The sequence below is a fragment of the Mesocricetus auratus genome, unplaced genomic scaffold, assembly GCF_017639785.1.
Source record: "Mesocricetus auratus isolate SY011 unplaced genomic scaffold, BCM_Maur_2.0 Super-Scaffold_100010, whole genome shotgun sequence".
Lineage (NCBI taxonomy): Eukaryota > Metazoa > Chordata > Mammalia > Rodentia > Cricetidae > Mesocricetus > Mesocricetus auratus.
Window position 1 is genome coordinate 37,399,805 of NW_024429194.1, and position 24,537 is coordinate 37,424,341.

A 24,537-nucleotide genomic window follows, 5' to 3' on the forward strand; every position below is an offset into this window, starting at 1 on the left:
TTTGTTGTTGTTGTTAGACTCATAGCCAGCAAGGCTCAGTGATCCTCCTGCCTATGGCTTCCATACACTGGGGTTACATACACAAGGGAAACTATGTCCTTTTTCCCCTGGTATTATGGATGCGTGGATCCAAACTCAAGTCTTCATGGACACACAGCAACTTCTCTTAAGCATTGAGCAGAGCGTGTTTCTAACTGTATTTCAGTGCAGACATGTTGTAGGTCTAAGATGTCCTTTTACATCTCTGGAAAGCAGTGAAAGAAACAGTATGGTGCTGGTCAACAGCCTATATACTGTGGGTTTATACACACTGAAATATGGATACATGGTAAACAAAGAGTGTTTTTCTGAGTTGACATTGTTTCAATAGATGCATGAGTTTGATGACTGGCTTTTCTTCTGAAAGAGCAAGTCAATGGGGCAGGACATGCGATTACAGATGTATACCCTGGTTTTATTTGTTCAGTGCAAAGAGCAAAATGTATCATTGCATGCTACATTGATGGTGTGAAATATCATAATTCTTTGCACTGCCTCATTTTTTAAAGTTGCAGTTTTACAAATGAATCATTTTGCAGTGTTGCTGCTGAGTGGCTGGCCTCCCAGTTCATTGGAGGACAACTTGAATCCAAAATGTTTTATGAAAAATGAACATCTTATCATGATGTTTCCTAAAACTATAACCTGGAGTTATAACCCTAGAGTCTAGGTAGTCAGTGGCCTGACTACTGCTAAAAGTTATTTTGGTGAAGGAATGGGAAAGGGAAATGGGGTCCTTGGTGACTCTTTTTCTCACTTACAAGTAGCACAGGGGCCTCTTTCTTTTCTATGCGTTTTTAGAGTAGACTTTGTGCTCAGTAACTCGTGAACTCAGGGATTCAGGTAGGCATCTAAAGCAAAACCAAGCAATTAAAGTTAACATTCCTGACAGCAGAATACTTGTCACAGCGAACAAACATGCAATTGAGTGTTGAGAAGCTCCTGGAATATTTCAGGATTCTCTGGGGATCTCAAAGATACTGTCAGCCTAAGCAACTGGATACAAGAATGCCTTCATAAACAAAGGAAGTGGCATGGAGAGGACTTGCTTCTACCTGTGTGAAAGTGCCCTGTTGCACATCTGTATGCCCAGGGAAATGATCATCTCATGGGAATGGTACCCTTCAGGGTCATGGCAGATAACAGATAGGACACATGAGTGACTAAGAAGCCCTCTCAGTGGAAATATTTCTGGTTGAAAATGAAGAGGCAAGACAACCCCAACTGAAGGCAACAAACAAAATCTCCCAACCATATGCTTAGCAGTTTGCACATTTAATAAGAAATGCTTTTTCCTTTTTTTATATAGATACATAAATTTCATTGTCACTGCAGTGATTTTAGACTCCCCAACAGCTTGGGTTTCATGCCTTTCTGTAACTCTCCTTTGCTCATGTTCTCTGCCTCCCTCTGAAATCGATGGAGCACGTGACGCACAAATGATTAGGGATGGGAAATTAAATCTATGAACAAGCAGAACTAATGAAATGCTTCACAGCAAAGCAAAGGTGAGGTAAGAATTGTTGTTAGCTAGATGAGCCTGCAAATTCTAGGTATAGAAGAGAGAGTTTAGGAGACAGATGGAAACAGCAAGTTTTTGATCGTGATGATACACAACCACTAGTCTACCATTATATTTATAGCTGTTTACAATTATATAAGATTTTGATATTTATACAGATACAAATATATATATGTATCAAAGACATCTTATACTTGCAATTTACACATTATATATTTCATATTTACATAGCCACTTGACCTCAAAATTTATGTATAAGACACTGCCTAGTATATTTTTATTATCCTCTTGTGAAACTATTATACAAGAAATATATTGGGTATTAGGTTTAAAACTAATCTTGTGAGTTTGCAGAGCAGGTAACTATCCTGATATCATTTACATACATTTAAAAAGTATACTTGCTACATAACATATCTCTGATTGCTTACTGATTCTTTAATAAGTTTCTTCCATCTCTCATCCCTTAGTTCATTACTATATAGATGGCCTGTTGATGAGACCATTGAAGGAAAAATCACTGTAAGCTATGTAGAAGCACATGCAAATTCTGGAAAATGCTGTGCTCTTGGTATCTGAGGAAAGAGGAAGGGAGAAAATCTCACTGGTCAGTGAGCTGACTATAGAAAATATAGCTGAAGTGACAAGATAAATGATTCTTGCATAACATATAAATGGCCAATTTTTCCTCTTTTGATTTGTTTCAAGGCCCTGACTTTGTGCCAGACACATGGTCACTGATTTGAATAGATTATATTAGCAAAATGGGACAGTTACATGTTCTGAGCTATGTTAGAAGAAACTCTCCCCTTACAAATTGCAAGAGGACACTGACTACTTTCTTCTTGGCTGCTGGTGTATTCTTCTTTTAAAGCTCAAAAAAAAAGCAAGTTCCATGTCCCAGGAAGTCTTCCCACATGTCTATGCCAATCTATTTGCCATTGTCCGTGTTCACACTAAGATCATGACACATCCCTTTGTTACTACAAATCTGCTTTGTTTGCCTTGTCACAGTGTGCCCTCCTTAAGAGTAGGAAGATAATCTGCCACTCACTTCAACCACAGTATCTCCTTTTCTACTGGAAAGCTAATTATGGAGCAAAGGGATAACTTTTTAATTAATATGACAAGTAAGAGAAAAAGACAGAATCGCATCATTTGTCTTGGTTACATAATAACACAAAGTCCTAGGAAATATAATACTTTTATTAACATTTACATTTAAAATAGTATATCAATTTTCTGGATTAAAATGTATTTTATAGGTGTTTGTCCTCAGCAGTACAGGTCCCTCATACTTATACCATGGACTTATACAGGAGGAACTTTAAATACAACCTAGATGAACTTTGGAGTGATGGCTGAAAACATTGAGAAAAGTAACTTTTAAAAGGGACACCATCCCTGAAAAAGTACATGGTTGAAGGTAACTAGAAACTAACCTGCCTGCATGTGTGGATACGTGTCCCTTGACATGGTGGCTACTGAAAGCCAGAGATAGGCCTTTCAACAAGATTAAAGAGATACTATTAATTGCTATTGATCATGGGTCAACAAATTAAATTGCATTTTCAGCTGCCTCTCTGAAAGGTCTAAATGAGAAATGCAGTTAATGGGTCTCACTGACCCAATGTTGTGATTAATTTAATAGGAAATTAAACAACAACAAAAAGCATACATGTACATGTGTATGTGGTGGTGGTAGTGATGTTGGTGTGTATGTGTGCATGTGCGTGTGTGTGCGTGCATCTATGTGCATGTAGAAAGTTAGGTATCTTAAGAGACCTCACATTAAAAGGTCTTCTTTGGACCTAACTATCCATTTACCCTTACATGTTCCATGAAAAAACAAAAACAGATGTCCACAATGGGTATTTGACCAACTCTTTTTTTTTAATTTCAGGGATCTTGCTGAACAACAATGTGGAAAACAAAGAGCCAACCTTTTGTTTTCTAGAGAGATATGTGTAGAGGCAAATGTTAGAAGTCCACGGGTAATTTTGTCTGACAGTATGCAGATAAATTTTAGTATAAGACTAACATTTGTAGAAAACTAGTGAAACAATTGCTTTCTCCTTACCTTCTGAACACAGACTTTCTTCTCAAGATTACTATATAAAAAAGCCCATTTGATCAGTTTTGAAGTTTGGATATTCAAGTTGCAATTACTCAAGTCAAGAAGAAAATAAGCTGGCAATTGTTGTGGTGTCTGGGAGACAATTGTATATATAGTTGATCCTAAAGATCTAATATGTTACTAGCAACTTTGGCACAGGGTCCTAAAGTGAGAACAGGTGCTACTACAAGTAAAGTGTGGGTTTCATGTCATTGATTATTGCCGTTTGTAACAACATCCTTCTAATCCCGTGAGCTAGTGTTGTGACTGTTTTCACTCTAGCCTCCCCATTTGATCTTCTGTGAAGAGCTATTGTATCAGCTGCCTAGTTTGAGTCTCACTCATACTGCATCAGATACTCATTATTTCTTTCCTGGGTTTTTGTAATTGTCCCCCATTACTGTTCCTGCCTCTCTCTGGTCTCTAATTCATTATTTAATCTGCTGTCCCAATTGTTTAAGAAAAGATGAATATGGCCATGCACCTTCTGATTTTATTATAATTATTCCACAATGTCAATAAGTCCAATTTTCTTAGTATGGGTTTCCAGATCATGAAAATTGGATTTTCTTCCCAGATGCATCTCTTAGTATATGCCTGCCTCTGTAGCCTCATAATCAAAGCAATTATTGACTGCTTGTCACCTTCAAAATATACCATTGTTTTTTCTGTCTTACAATAATATTTCTCTAAATAAATACCCAAATAATACATAAGATGTCATACTCAAATCCAGTATCTTTTCATCTATCTCTTTTCTATCTCCCCAAGTCCTGATAATGGCAGCTAATCTACAATAAGATCTTCTAGGTTTTCATTTAAACTACCCTATGTGATTCTTCTATTTAGTGCTTTCAAATCTATATGAAGATAGTTCTGCCTAGGCATGTAAGCCTAGAGAAACCAAAATGTTCTCTGTATTCTGTGTTATAGCCTGTAAAATGGTGATAATTTCACTATAGCTGTGAAAATGCTTGAACCAATAAATTCAAGTCACTGTCTTATGTGCAGCAGCCAATGCAGTGTCTAACACACCAAGAAACTCAAGTAGTGGTATCTGAGTTTTATATTCCAGTTCCTCCCATGCATGGTACCAAATATGAAAAATGTCTTTAATTGGAAGACTTTTAACTTAAAATTAATTGAAGCAGTTGTAGCTGTTTGAAAGTACTAAAAATCCATTTATAATGGGAGTATGGGAAGTATTTAGCATCTGGAATGGAAAAAATGATGAGCTCAACATTTTGAAAAGTCAACGCAAGTCCTGTCATAGCCTCCACTGAAAGTATTTGTAATTTAAAAATAAATTGAACCCTTAAAGTCCAGTGATAAAAATTCACATGGATTCATTGTGTGAAAAGGGGTGTGGTGGGTATATGCTTGTATCTTTGTGGTACACAAACTGTTTACGGCCATGTGCAGATGGAGACTGTAATTTGACTTCAGATTTCTTCCATATTGCTTCCTCCCTTTTTATTGTACCTGTTCATCATCAGATGAGATGAGTCAGACCATAGGCCTCAGAGATCCTCCTATTTTCACTTCCTTATTCACAGGAAGGCCATACCCAGTTTTTTACCTGGGCGATGCAGATCTGAACTCAGGTTTCCTGCTTATGTGTCAAACATTTACACAATGAGCTGTATCCCCCTCCCCCAATTCCATTCATTTAACTTTTATGTACTGAATATTCTGCCTTCTTTGTACATAAGATTGATCAGGGACGTTCAGGTGTTTATACCAGAAGGACAATTGAGTGTTAATCCCATTCATGTATTAAAAAAATATGGTCAGAAAACACAGGTAAGTTTGGTGACTCACAGACAAGGTTTTGCCTTTCACAATCATGAAATACTTGTTTTTAGAAGAGTACTGTTCACATAAAACTTCAAATACCATCAATGTTTCAAATCTGTGCCTTGATTCACAGTTCTCACCCATACTTCTAAGGTGTCAGCCCTATGAAACTTTGAGGGCAAAGGGAGTAGAAAACTGAATGTATGGGAATTTAAGTGCTAGGAAGTCTAATTTTGTTTTATGAAAATGTTACCATGATACAGGTGTGTCTTTATGTGGTATGCCATGCTGATGTTTTATTAGTGGATATGTTTTCCCTTCTCAAGTAATGCAGAAACTGACGGCTGTTATACAATACTACCCACGTAGTTTTGTGTTAGGCAATGAGTTTGTCTCAAAGAACATGACAATAAGAGTTCATTCTTACTACCCGATTAGAGTTTGTATACATGAAAGACAAAGGTATGTATTCTGGCTACTAGTTGTAAGCAATGATGTTTTCTCTGGGCCTTGCTCCTTGTTGCTTATTGTAAGTCAATCGGTGAGTTTACGGTTGAACATGAACATTAAAAGAATAATATTCTCAGTAAAAATTTTCAAAAAACAACAAATCCAGGAATCTTGTCAGAGATTTTAGCTATGGTTGGCAAAGTTCAAATCTATATTCTATATTTAAGAGGTATACCAACCAAATATAAGGCCATTTTTGATTATATAAACAAACTTACTTCTCATTTAAAAAATCTAAGAGTTTTGAATATGGCCTGGATATTGGACAGTCTTAAAGTTACTAATTTTGCTAGATCTCTTAATATAATAACATACCTTTGTAAGAAAATGCTACCTTTTTTAAAAAAAGAGATGATTATTTCATTTTAGTGATGAATGGATTCATGCTTTATGTTATGTATAGAAAATAGTTAACTATTCTGCAAAATTGTAGTAACTACTGGATCAGGACAATCAGGAAGTAAAGGATACTGATGCTATTTTCCTCTTCAAGGCTACTTCTCATCTCAGGATGTTAGATAAAACATTTGGTTTTTTTACATTCTTACCTTCTCAGTAGTGAGAACACAGGCAGGATTCCTTCCTCTCAGGTGTGTTATGGAGACAGAACATGATGCTGCATTCTCTGAGCCTGGCACTGTGCTTGGCATGCCTGCACACTTAAGCACTGTGGTGCCGAACATGGGTGTGGAGTGAGGAAAGGTGTTTGACCCTACCATCTGAAACACTCCCACTTGCAGTTTAGTTAGCCTCCTTTTGTGACACCCCCAAAGTCAGCCTTACCTCATATTTTGTAAAATGGAAATGTACTCAGTCAAATACTAGAGTTAAAGCTTAATTCTATTTGGCTGCAGCTGTAATGACATATGTGCTGTAGGGTGACAGATGCCATTGTGAGTCCATCATTGAATAAGAAGGAGAGGAGGAATGAGAAACTTGGGCAGGAAATATACCACAAACAATGTTCACTGGTTAACACACTTTATATTTAACAAAATAATTTTTTAATAATATATTCTTTTACACATCAAATATTGTTGCTAGAATTCCCCCTTTTTTACAGGTCAGTGTTTTTTTTTCTCTCTCTCTCACTAGTTTTCAGGCACACCATTTTTCAAAGATGTTTAGAAACTGAATTAGTTTAACAGGCATCAGCTGATAAATAGGATGCTGATGCCTTATTTAAACAAAGCTGAATTTAAAGCCAAGACCCAAAGGCAGAAGAGAAAGGATAACACTGAGGTGACTGTGTGGCTGCAATCAAAGCCTTCAAACGAAATAACAACAACAACAACATGATGAGATGAGAAGAACTCTGATATTTCAGAGCTTTGGAAATTATTTTTCGTCAACCTGGCTAGAAGAAAGTTGTTAAATGTCTGTCAGTTTATGAGAAATTCTTTCACAGTATAGGTTTGTTCTTCCCTAAAAGTGGGAAAGCATTGGTGATTGGGAGTATTGAGAGACATGTTGTAGTGAAACGGAAAAAACATAAGAATAACCCAACAGACAAAAGAAACTAGGCCCAACCCAACATGAACAATGATGAAAATCCCCTTCTCAAGTCTGTAACAGAGGCCATTGAATGGCTGCCAGTGGTGAACTCTCTGAAGAGTTTTGATGGTTGTTACACTCTACCCCACGGAATTCTTGCTGTGAGAATCAGGGGGCTCAGACATTGATGCAGAATTCCTACACCTTGGCTTCCAAGTTGCACATTCTTTGTTTCTAACAAGAACATAGAAATTCCTTAATAATAGATAAGGGTCTATGCTACATGGCTGTATTAGTAATTTTTTTCAGTTTTAGACCTTATTCCTGTCATTTATAGTAATAATAATAATAATGATTATTATTATTCTTATTTTCTTTCAAGAATATGGATTTTGGGGACTGTCAATAGGCAACCTCAGGGCAAAGAAAGCTGTATAATATGACTTTGTCTAGACACAGGCTGAAGTGTGCAGTGTCTTTGCTTTTGAGTGCAGGCATAAATCATGTAGAATTGCTCATGAATGATTCATGGCTGTCTCTATGATGTATCCATAGTGGCAACTGAAAGGCACCAACCTTGCAGCAAATTGGTGTTCTAAAGGAAGGCGGCTGGATGTTCTTCCTCGGATGGCACCAGGATGGTTATTTGTATCATAACACAAGCACAGTGTGTGTAAAAGTGTCAGATCTGGATTGTCAGCACATTAATTTTGGAAATGACAACTCTTTCTTGATGACAGGTAGTGCTTCCAGGGAGGAGAGCCTGACAACTTTAAGTGAGAAAACTAATTTATGACAATATAGAGACTAGTGTCCAGAGAGTGGGCCTTAGAAGCACCCTGTGGTAGGGAGGAGATTGACTCCTGGGGGTGCTGTTTGTTCATGATCCAAAGGTCTCAGGGGCTCCATAAAGCCATGTGTGTGAAGTTAGTTGGAGCTGCCTGGCATGTCATGTGGTAGAAATGATACAGCTGTATGGCACAGCTTCTCAGACAGGTAAAATTTTGTTTCCTAACATACCCCTTGAGGACTTTTGGCAATGTCTGGGGACTTTTGGTTGCTATAACTCGGTGGATGTTCCTGTACCTAGCAGGTGACATTCAGGAATTCCACCTAGCATCACCCTAAGAGTGTGCAGCCCAGCCCCTACCAATATGGCCCCAAATGTCAGAGATTGAGCTTGAGACATCCTTCTGTATAATATGTTCTTCCACAGAAGCCCCATGAAACCCAGACTGGCTTTGGCAGCAGAAAACAGGAAAAGAAAAGACAACTGGACATGAAGAAAACTTTGAAGCTTCCCTTTCAGACCTGCACCAGGGATTTTGGGATGAATAGCGGAGTAAGTGACTGGGTCATTGGATCTCAGAACTATGAATTTTGCACTTGACTGGAGGTGGCATCAGATACCCTGTGTATTTCTTTTATTATTATTTTTTCCATTATTATACTAGCAGCATTACCAGGGCAACCTTGAAACTCTTCAAAGGTTTCATTTTAATAGTTAAGTATCTAATATATACACTAAAAATATTCAATTAAGGACATTGTATTGTGCAAGACTCACTCTACCCTAATCTTTAATTTACATCAGCACTTAAGGTGGAAAGTGTCCTGGATCTGAGGGCTGAGTGGTGGTTACTGTAACATGGTAAACACAGTCCCAAATCATAAAAACTGCTGTGTATAGGACTGCCTTTCATCCAAATTGGAACTTGAAAGCTAGAAGTGTTTAGAAAGATTGATTCACAGTGGGGCTACTCACCCTGGTTCTGGTATTTATATTGCCTGGTGACAAGGTGGGCTTTGTGGTTATGTTTAATTATAAACCAGACTCAAGGCTGGCATCACGAAGAAGTCTGGTGATTTAAATGCTAGTGTTTTAAATACCTGTCTCTTTGGGTTCTTCAGTCAACTCATGGTGTTCTTCATCTACTTGTTTCTGATTGGCAGTTTCAAAGTTTTATGTATGAAATGTGTGGTTTGTAAGAATCAACAGTGAGCCCCAACATAGTGGACAAAACAGTTGTTCCTCAGCTTGATCTGCAGAGGAGTCAGCCTACTACTGTATTTCTCAGCCTACAGACATGATAACTGCCTGCAAGAGAGCCACTGCATGGTCACCCTTTCATCTTCCCCCTCTGGAAGGATATTTCCCACCAAAGTTCCTTTATCAAACATTTTTGATGCCACACAAATCTTTACTGTGCAGTCAAATCTGACCTCTTTAGATTCCAAAGGTAGAAAACACACAAGAGAAAAGTGTAGTCTGCACAGCCAAGTAAAAATGGAGGAAATCAGGGGAAATGAGCTGGCAGCTCAGAGGCATCACCTGGGAAGGAGCCTGTCCAAGGCTGTTTTTTTTCTTTCTTTCTTGTCCCAGAAATCTTGGTCGTCAAGTCACCATCAAACATTGGCTGTATGCTATGTATATTTTATATAGCAAGAGAAAGAGAATTTTCCTCTTGGTAAAATAATCACCTTTGTCAACCCCAGAAGGTTTTGCTGGTGACCCTGTTGTAGCTGGCAGGAGTTTGTTTGCTCATTTTGTTGAGTGTTAAACATGTGCCGTGTAGAAACCATAGCATCCCTTCCTAGAACTTGTCATCATTCGGGAATTTGCCTTACACAGGCTGCTTGCCTTGGCATTCGCGCTTTGAACACTGAGCGGGTTTCCACCAGTCCCCGTTGTGACAATGACAGATGTTACAGTCGTCCACTTTCACTTCAATGCCAGCTGGAATTATTGTAGTTCCTGCAAAGCAGTTTGGACCTGGAACACACACATGCATTGGTTAGTTCATTAAATCTGGGAACCTCCCCTCCCCTCTCCTGTGCTTTCCCAAGACCTCCAAGTCGTGAATGAGGTCAGACTGGGCCAACAGCTTGTCATCAAGCAGTTTTCCAGTCAACCTCCTCTGATTCAAGCTTTCAGCCCCATAACCCTTAGCACACATCTCATATTTGCTGTGTATGTCAAAGTGAGAGAGATAGAGCAAGAGTGTAAGAGAGAGACAGAGAGACAGAGACACAGAGAGACAGTGTGGGGAAGACCATTCTTACCATCTTCTTACTAAGTCCATTATGGATGAAACATTATTTGCTTTGTTCTCTGGGTGTAAAACTGGCAACGTGTCCCAAGAATGGAGGATTGGCACAGTTGGCCTCACATGACAGTACCTATGGCAGGGTCCTCTCCCTTCCTGTGGAGGATGTGAGACTATAAATTTGCTCACTACCCAGATCCTGCCTGGTTCCTGGAATCCCCAGCTTGTTTTTTGATAACAATGAATAATTCATGGCTGAATGATTTATTCATGTCCCCAAATAAGCTTTGTTAGAGGTTCATTTGATTTTTATAAATGGAGTTCCTTTAATCTGCTGGCTATCTTTTCTTCCTTTTTTAAAAAAGGAGTGACCCAAATGGTTGGCTTTTGAAAGTCAGCAGGAATATTATTTTAATCTTTCATGTTCCAAAAAGCTATATAGCAGATGACCCCTGCTTACTCTAGATGTGTGTGAGTGTGTGTGTGTGTGTGTGTGTGTGTGTGTTTGATGAACAAAATCACATTTTTTGGAAGTTATTTCCAATGTTGAAACTATATTAAAAATGGCTTCCCAACACATTGTGGATTGCAGAGGGATGGTGCAAATTATTGACTTTTAGGAGTTATTTTGGTGTTGAGTCTATGAAGAACACATTTGGGTAAAGAAGGAAATACTGGGTTGTGTCCAGTAACGATTTGTTAAGCCATTGGTTTTGGCTACTTGCCATAATCACTAACTACATGGCAATCTGGTGACATGTCACTATCAAAGGCCTGCTTTCACTTTCTCAACAGTTGTTCAGAATTTATAAGACTCTCTCTACTGCCAAACAATGAAATCAGAGGCTATTTGTAGTGCCAGTTCATTAGTGGAGGCTTCCTTTTGTAAAAATTATAACTACTGAGTTATGCTGCATATTTGTTAAGGAACAATTAGCATGCCACAGCTTCAATATCCTTTCTTTTAGAGCTTCTCACTGTGTTACTGCACCAACATGTTGTAGTTGTGTTCATATGCCTTTCCTTTACTCTGCTACATCTAGAGTCCATGGATGAACATGGGGGATTGTCAAGAGCAGACGTGATGAATCAACTCAACTCTGGTGATAATGGAGTATCTCACAATTTTCTCCCCATATCCACAAGGCTTTTTCTTGTTCTGATTCTGTGGTAAGTTCTTGGTCTTCTTCAAGTGTTTAATATTTCACAATTGCAATATTAAGTGCGTTTATCTGAGGGTTTAAGGAATTAGTTGGTATAGCTTACTACTTGTATAACTACAGTTCTGTGGGACAATTCAACACCAAACCATGAGTCTCTTCTGAACCTAGATCTGAGGGGTCTTTGGAAAGCTTGGCAGGAAGGATGTCCCATAATGTAGCTTGTTCTCTTATGCCTGTTGCTCAGAGCTGTTTCCTGATAGATACCTGCCAGCCCAACCAGTTTTAGGCCAGATGGGGTCTTGTTGGGGCCCAAATAGCTTTAGAAACTATACTAGACTTGGCCAACACTGTTCGCCTGGAGTTAGCACAGAAGATAAATGCTTACTCCCTATCCCCCACATATACACACAACCAAGACTTTCACTCTCAGCAGGTATTTTTAGCTTTTCCAGTAGGGGAAAGAAACCATTTCATTTTTAAGTCATGGTTTAAAAAACAAAGATGTGCAAAGACAGACCATTAACTAGTAGGAATTTTCACTGCTTCTTTAGAGGATTTGGAAATGTGATAGAAGAAACATAATTCTCTTTCCACCTCTCGTGTGTGTGTGTGTGTGTGTGTGTGTGCGTGTGCATGCACTAGTAGATGTGCTGCTGTCTCTCAGAATGCTGGAAAAACTCACTGGCACAATAACAGAAGGCAGGTAGAATATATGAAAAGAGACTTCTTGCAAGCTGCTGTGTATGTCTGGAAGGGATATTTTACTAGAGCTTTGTTTTTGTATTTTCTTCTTGCTGCCTGTGTTGGTAGCATGCTGTGATCGGCAGGCATTTGATTAACCTCTATCTATCATTTCTTAAGAGATCACTTAGAATTTGCTGCACTTCCAGCCCAAGAAATATTAATTATGTTGATGGATTGAGCACAAATGAAAGATCTTTTGCAGGTGCCAAGCCATTGCCTGTGAATGACATAGAAAGAGATCATCTGTCCACCTGATGGCCAGAGGCATTTTACCAAATCCAGCATTCTTGTTTGATATCCTTAACTTTTGTACGTCAGGGTTCTTATTGGTCTTGTTCTGATTAGCTCATATGTAACCACAGCAAGTATCAAGTTTGCTATTAAAAGTCATATACTTAAAAGCAATTTAGATAATTGTGAGTAGAATGGTTGGCACTATTTAAAAACTGTTCTGGTTTTAGCCCCCCCCCCCCGCTGATGACAGTAAGAGCTAATTCTCTTTGAGCATGTGAATGTTCTCCATGAGTCCCTTACTTACACAATCATCCTCACTTCTACCTGCCTTCCTCCTATCTAGAGGTTTCTTCCTTTTTTCCTTTGTCTATATGAAGGGATAAATTACTCGGAAGACTGAATTCAATGACAAAGAAACACACTGGAATGTAGAGAACTTGGAGCAACTCCAGAGGGAACAGTGAAAATGATTGAAGTGAAGGCTGGCAGATAGGACCTCCAAGAGAACATTGAAAGATTGGAATCATTTAATGCAGAAAGGGAAGATAGAGGAACAGCCCAATAACACTCAGAGAGTAGTGGCTTAAGAGAGGAAAGGTGACCAACTGGACACTCATTCTACAGTCTAGACTAAGAGACATAGAAGATTCTCTCTCTCTCTCTCTCTCTCTCTCTCTCTCTCTCTCTCTCTCTCTCTCTCTCTCTGTCTGTCTTTGAGATATTTACAATGTGTAAGCTCTTACCTCAGGTATGGGTTATACTGTCAGTCCCTTGAGGGTAAGAACTGAATATCTGTTATTTCTTATACCCTTGGGATGTAGCACATATTAAGAACTCAATATGTAGTTTGTTTAGCTGAATGGAATAGGATAAAGTAGCTAACTTTGTGTTTGTCAGAGGCAAACTTGTTACCGAACCTATAGATAAGCCCTTATCTGATTACCAGGGCCAGAATTATAGTATAGAAATATTCACTTACAGTTGGAAACATGTGGAAATCATTTGTTGAACACTTATTTTATGCCAGAACTTGTCTCATATTGCTTTTTCAATAATCTATAGAAGGCACATGCTTTTCCTCTCTTGATATTGAGCCTCAGAGACAGAAAATGACTAGTCAGAGGTTACATGCCTGGAATGTGATATCACTGAGAAGTGAATTAAAATCTCTATGGCCTACAAGAGGTTCCTAGTTGCACAGAAAAAGAAATAGTATTCTAGAAGTGTACTGTCACTTTTTTTTGTCCCAGATCCTGAGTTTCTGATAAAACTGTAAGAGTCTAGTAGATTAAAGCATCCAGATGAATACTGAGGTAGGAAATGTGATGTGGACAGCAAGAGTCAAGATTGTTTCTCTTCAGATCATTATCTATATACTGTTTTGTGTTATGTATTTGTATAGTTTCTAAAAAAGCATAATTTGTTTAAAAACTAAAGGAAGACTTCCATGGAGAAGACGTGTGGACCATGGGACTTTTCTCCAGGTAGCAGTGAAGTTTCCACTGGTGCTGTGTGCACAGTGGAAAGAAACACAATGAAAATGGTTTAGAACAAGGAGCATGATCTTAGACAAACACTTTGTTAGCAAGATAAAAATGTGAGGTCCATATGGAACAGTCTCGGAAAGACCTCCACATATTGGAAATGTGGTGGAGTTGGAAATTGTGTACTTTGCTGAGACTTGGGGCTAGGAGGAAAGGGGTGAAAGTGAGAGTGTTGAAACCAGGAGACATTTTCCCTGTGAGATCCACGAATAATCTCCCCCCATTCTGTGCTTCTCCCATCACTTATTTTGCATATCTATAAAACAAAAACTAGCCTGAATTTCCTTTCCACAGCCAAAGTGATTCAAGAGAAATCTCATAAAGAAGAGAGAGAGATCAAGTGTGAAAGTGGGGAACTCTCTGGAGTTGTGATGGAGGCAAGCCAAGAACTCTTGTCTTTGCGCAACACTTCTTCCTGTCCTTCCATCCCAGTTTTCCTGAGGTGCCACGAGACAGATGTATAGAATATCTGTGATGAAAGGAGTTGAGAGCTAGTCTGATCATACCACTACACAGCTATGCTTGCTTGCAATGTTAAACACCACACAATGATGATATTAAGAGGCAAATATATAAGTACTCTGAAGGAAAAAACAGACAGCTGTGAGATGTAGCAGAGAACCTAACTCTGTCCAGTGGAGGAGGGTTTGTGCTGGATACAGTAGGGGTGGAGTACACAAAAAGAAGTCAGTGACAAACTTCTGGGAGAGTCACTAAACACTGGAATACGTGAAGAAATCATGACATATCCAAGAATTCTATGATCTTATTAACATGGTTTTGTTGACGTAAAACTGGACATGGTTGGTAGATGAGTTTACACAATGCACAGCAGATCAGAAAACACTACAAATCAGAGTTTAAGTCTCCATTTCTCATTGAGTTGGTAAACATATATTAGCATGTTACTACATTAGGGCTCAAGATGCTGGGCTATTTGCCATGCTAAACATTTTATACCTCTTCTCCCCTCCCCTTCCCTCCCCTTCTCTTCCCTCTCTCCTCCCTTCCCTTCTCTCCCTTTGTGTGTGTGTGTGTGTGTGTGTGTGTGTGTGTGTGTGAGAGAGAGAGAGAGAGAGAGAGAGAGAGAGAGAGAGAGAGGAAAGAAAGAGAGAGACAGAGACAGAAAGACAGAGAGACCTTTAAGATAAAGACACTAATGATGCAAATTTCACTGCTGTCACAATATGACTTATCTACAGACACCTGTGGATACTCTAGAGAGGACATATCTTGGAAGATGCAGGGCTTCTGCTGTTGAAAAGTTTAGTCAGTTTGCAGACTTTGACAATATGTGAAGACAAGGGAAAAGTTCTTCCTCCTTTGTTCTCAGACATTAGAAATGCCAGCCAAAATTCTGCCTTAACATTTACATTAGTTTCAGCAGTTAGTACTTGGCTTGATTTAATTGATCAGATTAGATTATCCCTTATAGAATAGAAAATCCTAAAGGAAAAGACCCCCAGGAGATGATGTGATTTCATTTAGAGAGGGTAAAAGGAAAGAGCTGGAGGGCTGAAGTGGGTTTTAGAAGGGCAGTTGTCTTGGGATCCCACAGAACTGCATACAAGGTAACTGAGACACTGTGTTTCAAAGAGCATAGAAGGAGCCATCTTGGTGTGAACAAAACTAGCCTTGGGTCGTTTCAGAGGGAAATGCACTTACTGAAGGAAATGATATCCAGATGATATCAGCGGTAGCCAAAGATCAAAGCTGGAGGTAAGACATTTGAAGCAATGATCAAAAGCCACAGACAAGGAGCAATGAAGACCTACCTTAGACACAGAAAGAGCAGGTGACTCCATCAATTTCACCAGCATGGGCTTCTGGATTCTGTTGCTAGAACCAGCCACACAGCTTCTTGTTCTACCAGCCCTACCAGGATGGGCTGTACTTGTACACTAACTTTTCGTCTGGAACCTGTGGCAGATTTATCTAGCCACAGGACCCTGTCAAGTCCTCACCCCAACTGTAAGAAGGGATAGAATATGAAACTCTGTTTTTTGTAGTTTTTCTGGGAGACGGAACTGTTTCTTCCTATGTACGTGGTTTTCCCACTCACAGAGAGGACACAATTCAGTTCTGAAGGGCACCAATGAGGCTGAATTTCAAAGCATTTTTCTTCACCATAAATGTTAGCCAGGATTTTATGCTTCCCTCCTTGGTTCTAAGACATTAAAAATGCCAGCTAAAATGCTGCAGCTCTCTCTTGTAAAAAGCTCTGGTAAAATCCAGAACCATTGGATACGTCTTAATTTAGTGAACATTGCTCCAATTGTCTCCTTTCTTTTCTTTCCTTTTCTCTTCTCTTCTTTTCTTTTCTCCTTTTCCTTTCTTTTCCAGACAAGGTCACACTTGCATAGTCCAGGTTGGCCTCAAACCCTAGATCCTTGTGCCTCAGCCTCCCAAGTGCTGGAATTATAGGCAAGTGACACGACTCCTTGACTTTTAAATACTTCCTAAGAGCTCTTCCTGCATGATCTTATTTTCTATCCTAGTGAATTATTTTTCTTTACTTTTTAAGTAGGATATGGGAACATAAAATATCGAGTGACTTTCCCAAAGTCTCACAGCTGACAAGACATTGAGATGAGGAGCACAGAGCAATTTCTGCTTGCTCCAACTCAGAAAGCATCCCTCCTGTGAATAAGAGCCACTGTTCATTTCTTCCCAATTTTGACAACACCTGGGATGACAAGGTTGCAGTAGAGGTCAATATGGATATTTAAGTTCCTGGGGTGAGTGAGGAGGCAAAAGAGATGATGGGTGAATGGAGGGAATCGATGAATGGGAGAATAAATGAATGGGAAGGGCATAAGATTCACACGTGAGGCAGGGAATTGGCCCCTTAAAGAGCTTTGTAGAGCATCTTCCCAAGAGTGGGATTTTGTCCCAGGAGGCACAGATGCTGGAAAAGGCAGAATGTCTCCAGTGATGAGTGCAGAAGACAGCTAGGGTGGCATGGAGACACCCCAGAACATGATGCTCTGTTTCTGTTGCTTATCACACAGATATTTTTTATAAAGCTGGGCTGGTCAGGTCATCTCTATCTGCACTTCATGATTATAAACTAGTATGGCTTCCTTGAAAATTCTGTCTCTGAAAACAACTTTGTGCTATCTAACTGTCCTCTTTAGATTATTCCAGTCTCTACCCTTGATTTGAAAGTTCATCATCAGCACTTGGAATCTTTTAGAAATTAATTGTAAATGATCTTCCTGCCACATAAATGAGGCCAATTCATATTGTGTAAAGCCATAAACATACTATATTTATTTTTCAGATCATCTAAATCATTGTTTCAGTTAATAGTAGGCTTGTAGGCTTCAGTGTGCAATTGAATTGGATTGGGTTATGTCCTTCCTTCAGATTTTAATTCTCTGCTTCACCAAATCTGATGGAACTTATTGTGCCCTGAAAAGCAAATAGTCTTTCTGATCAGGTGGACCTTTTCAATTATTACAATCTTGGGAAAATGTTGCTAATAAACCCAGCAATTAGAGATGAGCACAGTTAAAATGCAATGAAATGCCTTAGCCCTTCCTGGTGACATGTCCCAGGGGCCTTTTTAGGCATAGACAGAGAACAGGGATAACCTTCCAGTTGCCAACAGGAACCTTGGACTCGACAGGGATGGGTCTCTCCACCTGCTTCCAGTCACTCATCCCTATGTTAGCTCCCAATGGTTTTGATTAAACTTTAAAACAAAAAACTTCCTTAGATTAAGGTGGCAAGATTCAGGAAGGATTATTTTCTCAGAGCCTGCCCTGAAGGTGACTGTTAATCATTTTATTTGAAAATTCAATATTGCCAAACTCCCACACAGATCTCAGTCCAAGAACTCCCGAGAGTTTTCTGGCCCCTCAGTACATAAGATTTATTGCTTGGTGTTCCAATTAAGTAAAACGCAAGGGAAAAAGCTTAGAGAGGAAGAATGTGGTCAAGACACACTAGAGAGAGGTGACCACTCTTGTTCCAAAGACAGGCTAATCAGCCAGCCCTGGGCATGGGGTGACATTAGGGCTCAGCATTAGCTGGCTCAAACTTGACTATCTGGCCATCTGCTTAGTCAAATTTTCCACACTGAAGCACGACTGTGGCACTTCATTAGAACTATGACTGATTTTCAAATCATGACCATGTTTCCCACAGCTATCCTAGGCAGGGTTATTATGGTCCTATAGTATTTGCATATGAGGATGCCAAAACTCAAGGAGACAGGTAAAGTGGAGAATTTAAGACCCTGGAGCTAGACAACTCCCATTTCAGTCCTACCTGGGCATTGGCTGGCTCTGTGAACCAAGTGTCCTTAGATATGAAGGAAATCATAACAAAATAAGAGAAGTATGGGAGAGACAAATGAATTTTTATCTGCAAAGCACCAAGATCACACCTGTCACATAGTGAAGTTGAATAGTTATTGCTAGTTATCACTGGGGTTGCAATCTGAGTAACTTTGGTTAGGTTCTCAAGTCAGCTCTTTTAATTTTATTTTTTACCATTTCAAAGAATATATAAGGAAATTTCTTCTACTTATGTGAATTGATATTTGTTTGCAGACAGAGTGGGCATACAGCAATAAAATTTTGTGGATTTCTCTCAGTCCTGTTTACTGTTTTTCAGAGAAGCAGGCAAATGGAGAAAATACAGTGGCTCTCCTGAGAGGACACCAGTGTGTGCCCTTTGCTGACTGAGTCAGGATTTTTTAGGAAATGACTTAAAATGAATTATTGAGACTGCTAATGGACAGTGCTCTCTTTGGGAAGAGAGGGAATGGGTGTGGTAGGAAAAAGTTGAGATTAAAGGTTAAAAGTGAGATTGCTAACTCAAGAAAAAGAAAAATGGGCATAAGGTAGATGTTGCATATCATTTTGTATACAGTGGGAAATATCTCAGTTTACTGCTTGAAAAAGGATCACATGTGACCAATGGCAGACATATTGAGCACATTAGGCTATGTGGGTCCTTCTGCAGCCATTAAAGGAGAGAATCACTAGCTGCAGCTGGCTTACAAGGATTTCCATGGCATATTATTGAATGGGAATGCAGTTGTGTAGGAAAATAGGTACAATGTGATCCTAGTTTAATAAAACAAATGCAGATGAAACAATGTCTGTGTGTGCATTTATAGAAGATTCCAGGAGGATGGGGAGAATAAGGAGGCATAAATACTGTACTGTTAACAAGGCCTGCATTACTAGGGGGAGGAGCTGCTGATGAAGATGGAGGACCAGGGTGTACAGCTGGAGAAGAAGTTTAAAAACTCTGTAGCAAGGAAGCATCTTGACGTATTTATATTTGGTTCTGTATGTAAGAGGAAAGAATAAATTCTGATACTAACATGCATTTTAAAATCAATGTGTATACCTAATGATATGGTTCTTTCTCCTTAAAATTTGATAGTGCAGCTGGTATGGTTTGAAGCTGAAGAGTGTAGTGAGGACAGGCATAGCAAGGGACAGAACAAGGGGAGATGTCACTATTCTAGTTTCTTTGATCCTGGACTTCTAGGACTGTAGTTGTCTACTGCAGAAGACACTGGGCATGTGTGTCCCGGCAACACTGGAAACATAGGTACTCTAGGGAGCAGTCTACTGGAAGTCTAAAAAAGCATGCATTAAATTTCAACAACAATCTGTAACTGAACACAAAACTGCGAGAAGGTGAAATAGCTCATTGGTATTTTTATACTGATTATATGTTGAAGAGTGAAAATATATTAGTAAATGCTTTATTTATATTTACATAAACATGTATTATTAAAATTGACTTAATCTTTTACCTTTTTAATATTGCTGCTAATTAAATTCATGCTTGTGGGGCTGGAGTGGAGCTCAGTTGATATGTGCTTGCCTAGCAAGTAGGAAGCTCTGGGTTCAATCTCTAGTACTGCCTGAACTGAAATCCCAGCATTCAGGGGGTAGAGAAAGGAAGTTCAGGGTCATACTCAGGTACATAGCAATTTTGAGAATAGCCTGGGCTACATGAGATCATTTCTTACCCCTGCCAAACAATAAGAAACCCAAATAAATCAATCAGTAAATAAGTAGATAAATGAATAAGTAAACATTTCCTGATAGCTCACATGGTATGTCTATTGGGAAATACTAGAAATAAGGGAAGAATAAGATGCCACGATCTCAAAAGGAAGCTACATTTTAGACAATTTGGGTGCAAGAAATGTTATGATTCCTCTTTAGGATGGAAGAATGTTCAAATGAAAGCTTATCAATCTTATCATCATCACCAGAGGAATCACTGAAATTAAAATCCTTGGGCCCCAACTGAATGCCTTCTGAACTAGAAAATGTGGGTGTGGAGCCCCCATAATTCATGACATTCTAAGTGATTCCAGTGCCAACTCAAATGTGAGAACTCCTGCCTGAAGATCATACAGAGCTTGGATGAAAGCCATGCTACCAGAAGCCAAGAAGATAACGTAGTTAGTGTCAGTTTGGGAGCGAGCCTTGCTGCACACTGAGCGTATCCAAAAGGCGATGAATTCAGCATAGGACAAAAACATAGGCTTTTAGCAAAGGGTCATTTTTGAGGAGGAATTTTGGGCAAGTAAATAGTGGTTAAATGGTTCAATTACTTTGAAGTTTCAGCCTCAGCCTCTGAGATGTCATTACTGTGTTTTTCCAATAAGTGTGATTTTTTTTTTACCCACACGACAGCTTGGAAATCAAGGAGACATGTATGAGACATGGCATTTGGAACTATTTTAGATGCTTTCATGACCTCACTATTTTTTTAAAGGCAGCATTTGCTGGAAACAAAATGGTATATACTTATCTTTATATTTGAAATAAGTTAGAAAACAATGTTATTCAGCCTTTCTCAACTTTCATATACAATTTGTTTTCTTTAAACAAACTTAATCCTCACATAGTCTTTGAAAACTTCTTACTTCATCAATGAGAGAGTTACACTTCTGTTTTCATTTGCTTAATATTATGTATTACTTTATCAATGATAGAATTACACTTCTGTTTTCATTTCCTTAATAATATGCATGGACAAACATGTTAGGATGGAAGCCATGCCTTTTTAGTTGATGGGGGAGTGGTTATGCTTGTCAAACGCATGCGCACACACACAGGCACATGCTCATGAACACACACACACACACATACACACACACACACATACACACACACACACACACACACACACCATTCCATTCCACCATGGAGATGAAACAGAAAAAATTTAGTTGTATTCAAAGACATGGAATGCCTTACAAAAACAACAGAAATCAGAGATGATATGTAATTTATTTCATTAACAGAATGTATGACAAAAACAATGGTCTTTTCCTGGGTAGGATAGTAAGGTATTACTAGACATGCCATAGGTTCAATAAGACACAAAATATGTTTTTTGGTATGCATAACTAACAATGCCTGTAGACATTGACCCTGAAATAGAAGTGATGGCATGATTATATAAACAGAGTCCACAAGTATATAATAAAACTAGTTACCTTATTTGGAGAATGACAATGAACTGATAATTTAAAATTCCACAAGTGAATATTTACCATCCACCACTGTTTGAGTACCTTGAAACAATTTTGATGACAGAAATAGATTTTATCCATTTGTGAATATGGTTAACTATAATCGAAAACTAAATAATAATGGGTAAAGCGTATAAAAAAGAAAATAAGGACTGTGTATACTAAGAGATTTTGATCTAGTGTAGGAGAGGAGGCTAAGGAGAAAAATGCCCTGAGGAAGTGCTGGGTGATGAGAAGAGTTCAGGGAGGAAGGAGAGCCCAGGCAAGGAGAACTGTCCTTGTAGCCTCTCCTAAGTGCAGTTATCAGAGACATGGAACTTGGAGAACTTTCTTGATTCTATGTAGTAGAGGCAGTAAGAGGGTAGGAGATAAAAATTAAGAGCCAAGTTGAACCAGTTCTTACTGTTTTTAAGAGCTATTTGGGGGCTGTGAATTGTGTCCGAAAGGCAACTGAAACCACTGTGTGACTAGACTTATTTAAAATTTGTTAATTTTTACATTGGTTTCAGTATAGGTAACAGCTGAATCAGAAGTTGTTACCATGGTGAAGAAAGTAAAGAGAAAAGTAAGAAAATTTTCTTATACAAGTTAGAAATAATGGTAAGCTAGTTTAGGATGACAGCCACGGGGAGCAGCGAGAAGTACATCAGTGTGTGTGAAGTCTAGGGAACCTTATCAGTGTAGCTTTTTCATGTTTGCTATAACCTGAGCCAGGGGATTGATGGAGAAGGTACCACCTAAGTTTCTGATGTAAGCACATCTGTGGAACCAGGATGAAGAAGTTGGATTTGGGGAGAAAGAATGAAGTCAATCTTGGAGATTTTGAGCTGGTGGAACCACAAACTGTCTACACAGGGATGAAGAGAGGAATAACACGGCCTATGTAGGTGACAGAGAGGTGGCAACCTCCTCACATAAACGGTTACTGGAGCCAAGACAGTATGGTTTCCCAGGGATGTTTGATGCAAAGCAGGAAGAGCAAGGGCCTAGGACAGCATTGCCATTAGGAGTACAGACACAGGAGAAGGAACTGATCAGAGCAACTAAGAAGAACCCAAAGAAGGCTAATATCAGAAAAACAAAACAAAATACAACAACAACAAACGTTTCAGGCCAAATGCAGTTGAGATGGCTCCTGAAGTTAGGACTGAGCCAAGCTCATTGTGACCTTGACAAGAGCAGTTTCTGGGGTGGCAAAAGCAAAACCCATGTTGGAATGTTGGAATATGTTGAGGAATAGGGGTGGGTAAGAATGTGGAAGTAAAGGAAACCAGTGAGGGAACTGAGGGAAGTACGGCACAGTGAGAGGGGGAGGGGTGCAGGCTGAAAAGAGGAGGGAGGGAGGAGAAGGTGTTTAGGTAGCAGGGAGGGTGGGGTGCCTTGATAGAACAGCACCCTTTACAAAGGCTGAGAACATTGAATTCTATGTTCTTAGATGGGAAGCAGACTCATTTATCACAGCCATCGGAAGCTGAAAGGGTTTCTGTCTGGTAATTTCTAGTTTCTCTGGGAAGTAGGTGGGACATGAACCTGCAGAGAGTGGAGGGAAAGGAAGGAGGAAGGGGACGGAAAAGGGCTGAGGCAGCTGACTGGGGAGGTATAATAGAATTGTTGAACAGGGCTGACGGCCCAAGTGAAGAAAATGGCTACAATTTATGTGGTAGCAATTTGATTGCTTCTGTGATCTTTCTCTCCAGAGCCCAACAATATTGTCAAAGAGAGCTCCAGGCAGACAGCATTTAATAGCCTTGCGACCTCTGGCAAAGCACCTATTTTGTCTGTTCTCCTCCTCCGCACTGTTTTCTCATCTATGAACTAAAAGAAGATTACCTCCCTCACATCCATCAGAAGAGTTAATATGCATAAGGTGCTAAGCATAAGGACTTCACCGTGCCTCTCTATGAGTGCTTTGCTAGTATCCAGCTTGGCAGGAAATGACAATGGCACTAGCAAAGGAATGGATAATATTAACAAAGGAATGAATGAACTTGCAGACTAAAGAGTTAAACTGAAAACTAAGAGATGTGAAGACATTGAATTTCAGGAACTCACTAGACTGATCTGAATGTATTACAAGTCCTCTGCTATTGGATTCCTGGCCTTGGATTATAGTATGCTAATCTGGCTGATAGACTCAAACTGTTGGTACAAATGAATAATAGTATCCCAGCCTCCGATACCCGAAGTCCTCTTCTTCTCTGGCAATGGTACCGACAACGTACGGAATTTACATTAAAAACGTATTTTCTTTGAGAGATTTAGTTTGAAGTAGTTCTTGTGGACATTCCATGTTCTGGAATGCCTGATAAATGGCAAATTTCTTAAGGAGAGAAAAAAAATAAGAAGCAATATTAAGGGAATCTCTCTCAGTTAAGGCAATGTTGTTTAAAGGCTGTAAATTTGGCAACTGTTTATGTTCTTTTCCTCGAGGTCTGCAATACAATTTAAGCTAGGAAAACAATCAGTTTGGTCTGAGCTAGAATTGCTGCAGAATAAACAGCCTCAAAAATTGAACTTTAAAAGGAACTGTCTGCATCACCCATGTGCTGAGACACTCAGAGGTGTGATTGTCCCCTCAGAAAATGCATTTATATGGTCATTCAGATCATGGATTTAGACCCTGGCTATTTATCATAAACACAAGTGGATTGTAGACAACATTTGCTCCCAGGTAGGACAATGACTGAGGTTTATTTGGTGCAATACCATTACAGGATCCATGGAGTGCTGTAAAATGAGGAAAACAGTTCTATGTTGTGACAAGCAAGCAAACAAACAGAACACAATTATGGAGTGGGTGCTGAC

General features: G+C 39.2%; 1 protein-coding gene across 1 annotated transcript in view; it reads right to left on the bottom strand.

Moving 5' to 3' along the window:
• Nucleotides 1-1,343: 1,343 nt before the first annotated feature.
• The window catches only part of Vwc2l (von Willebrand factor C domain containing 2 like), a 167,113-nt gene continuing 143,919 nt past the window's right edge, over nt 1,344-24,537 (bottom strand). Inside the window, exon 4 of the mRNA XM_005070530.3 lies at nt 1,344-10,251. Coding sequence (XP_005070587.1) covers nt 10,103-10,251 — 149 coding nt within the window. The 3' untranslated portion in view covers nt 1,344-10,102. The remainder of the gene's footprint in view (nt 10,252-24,537) is intronic.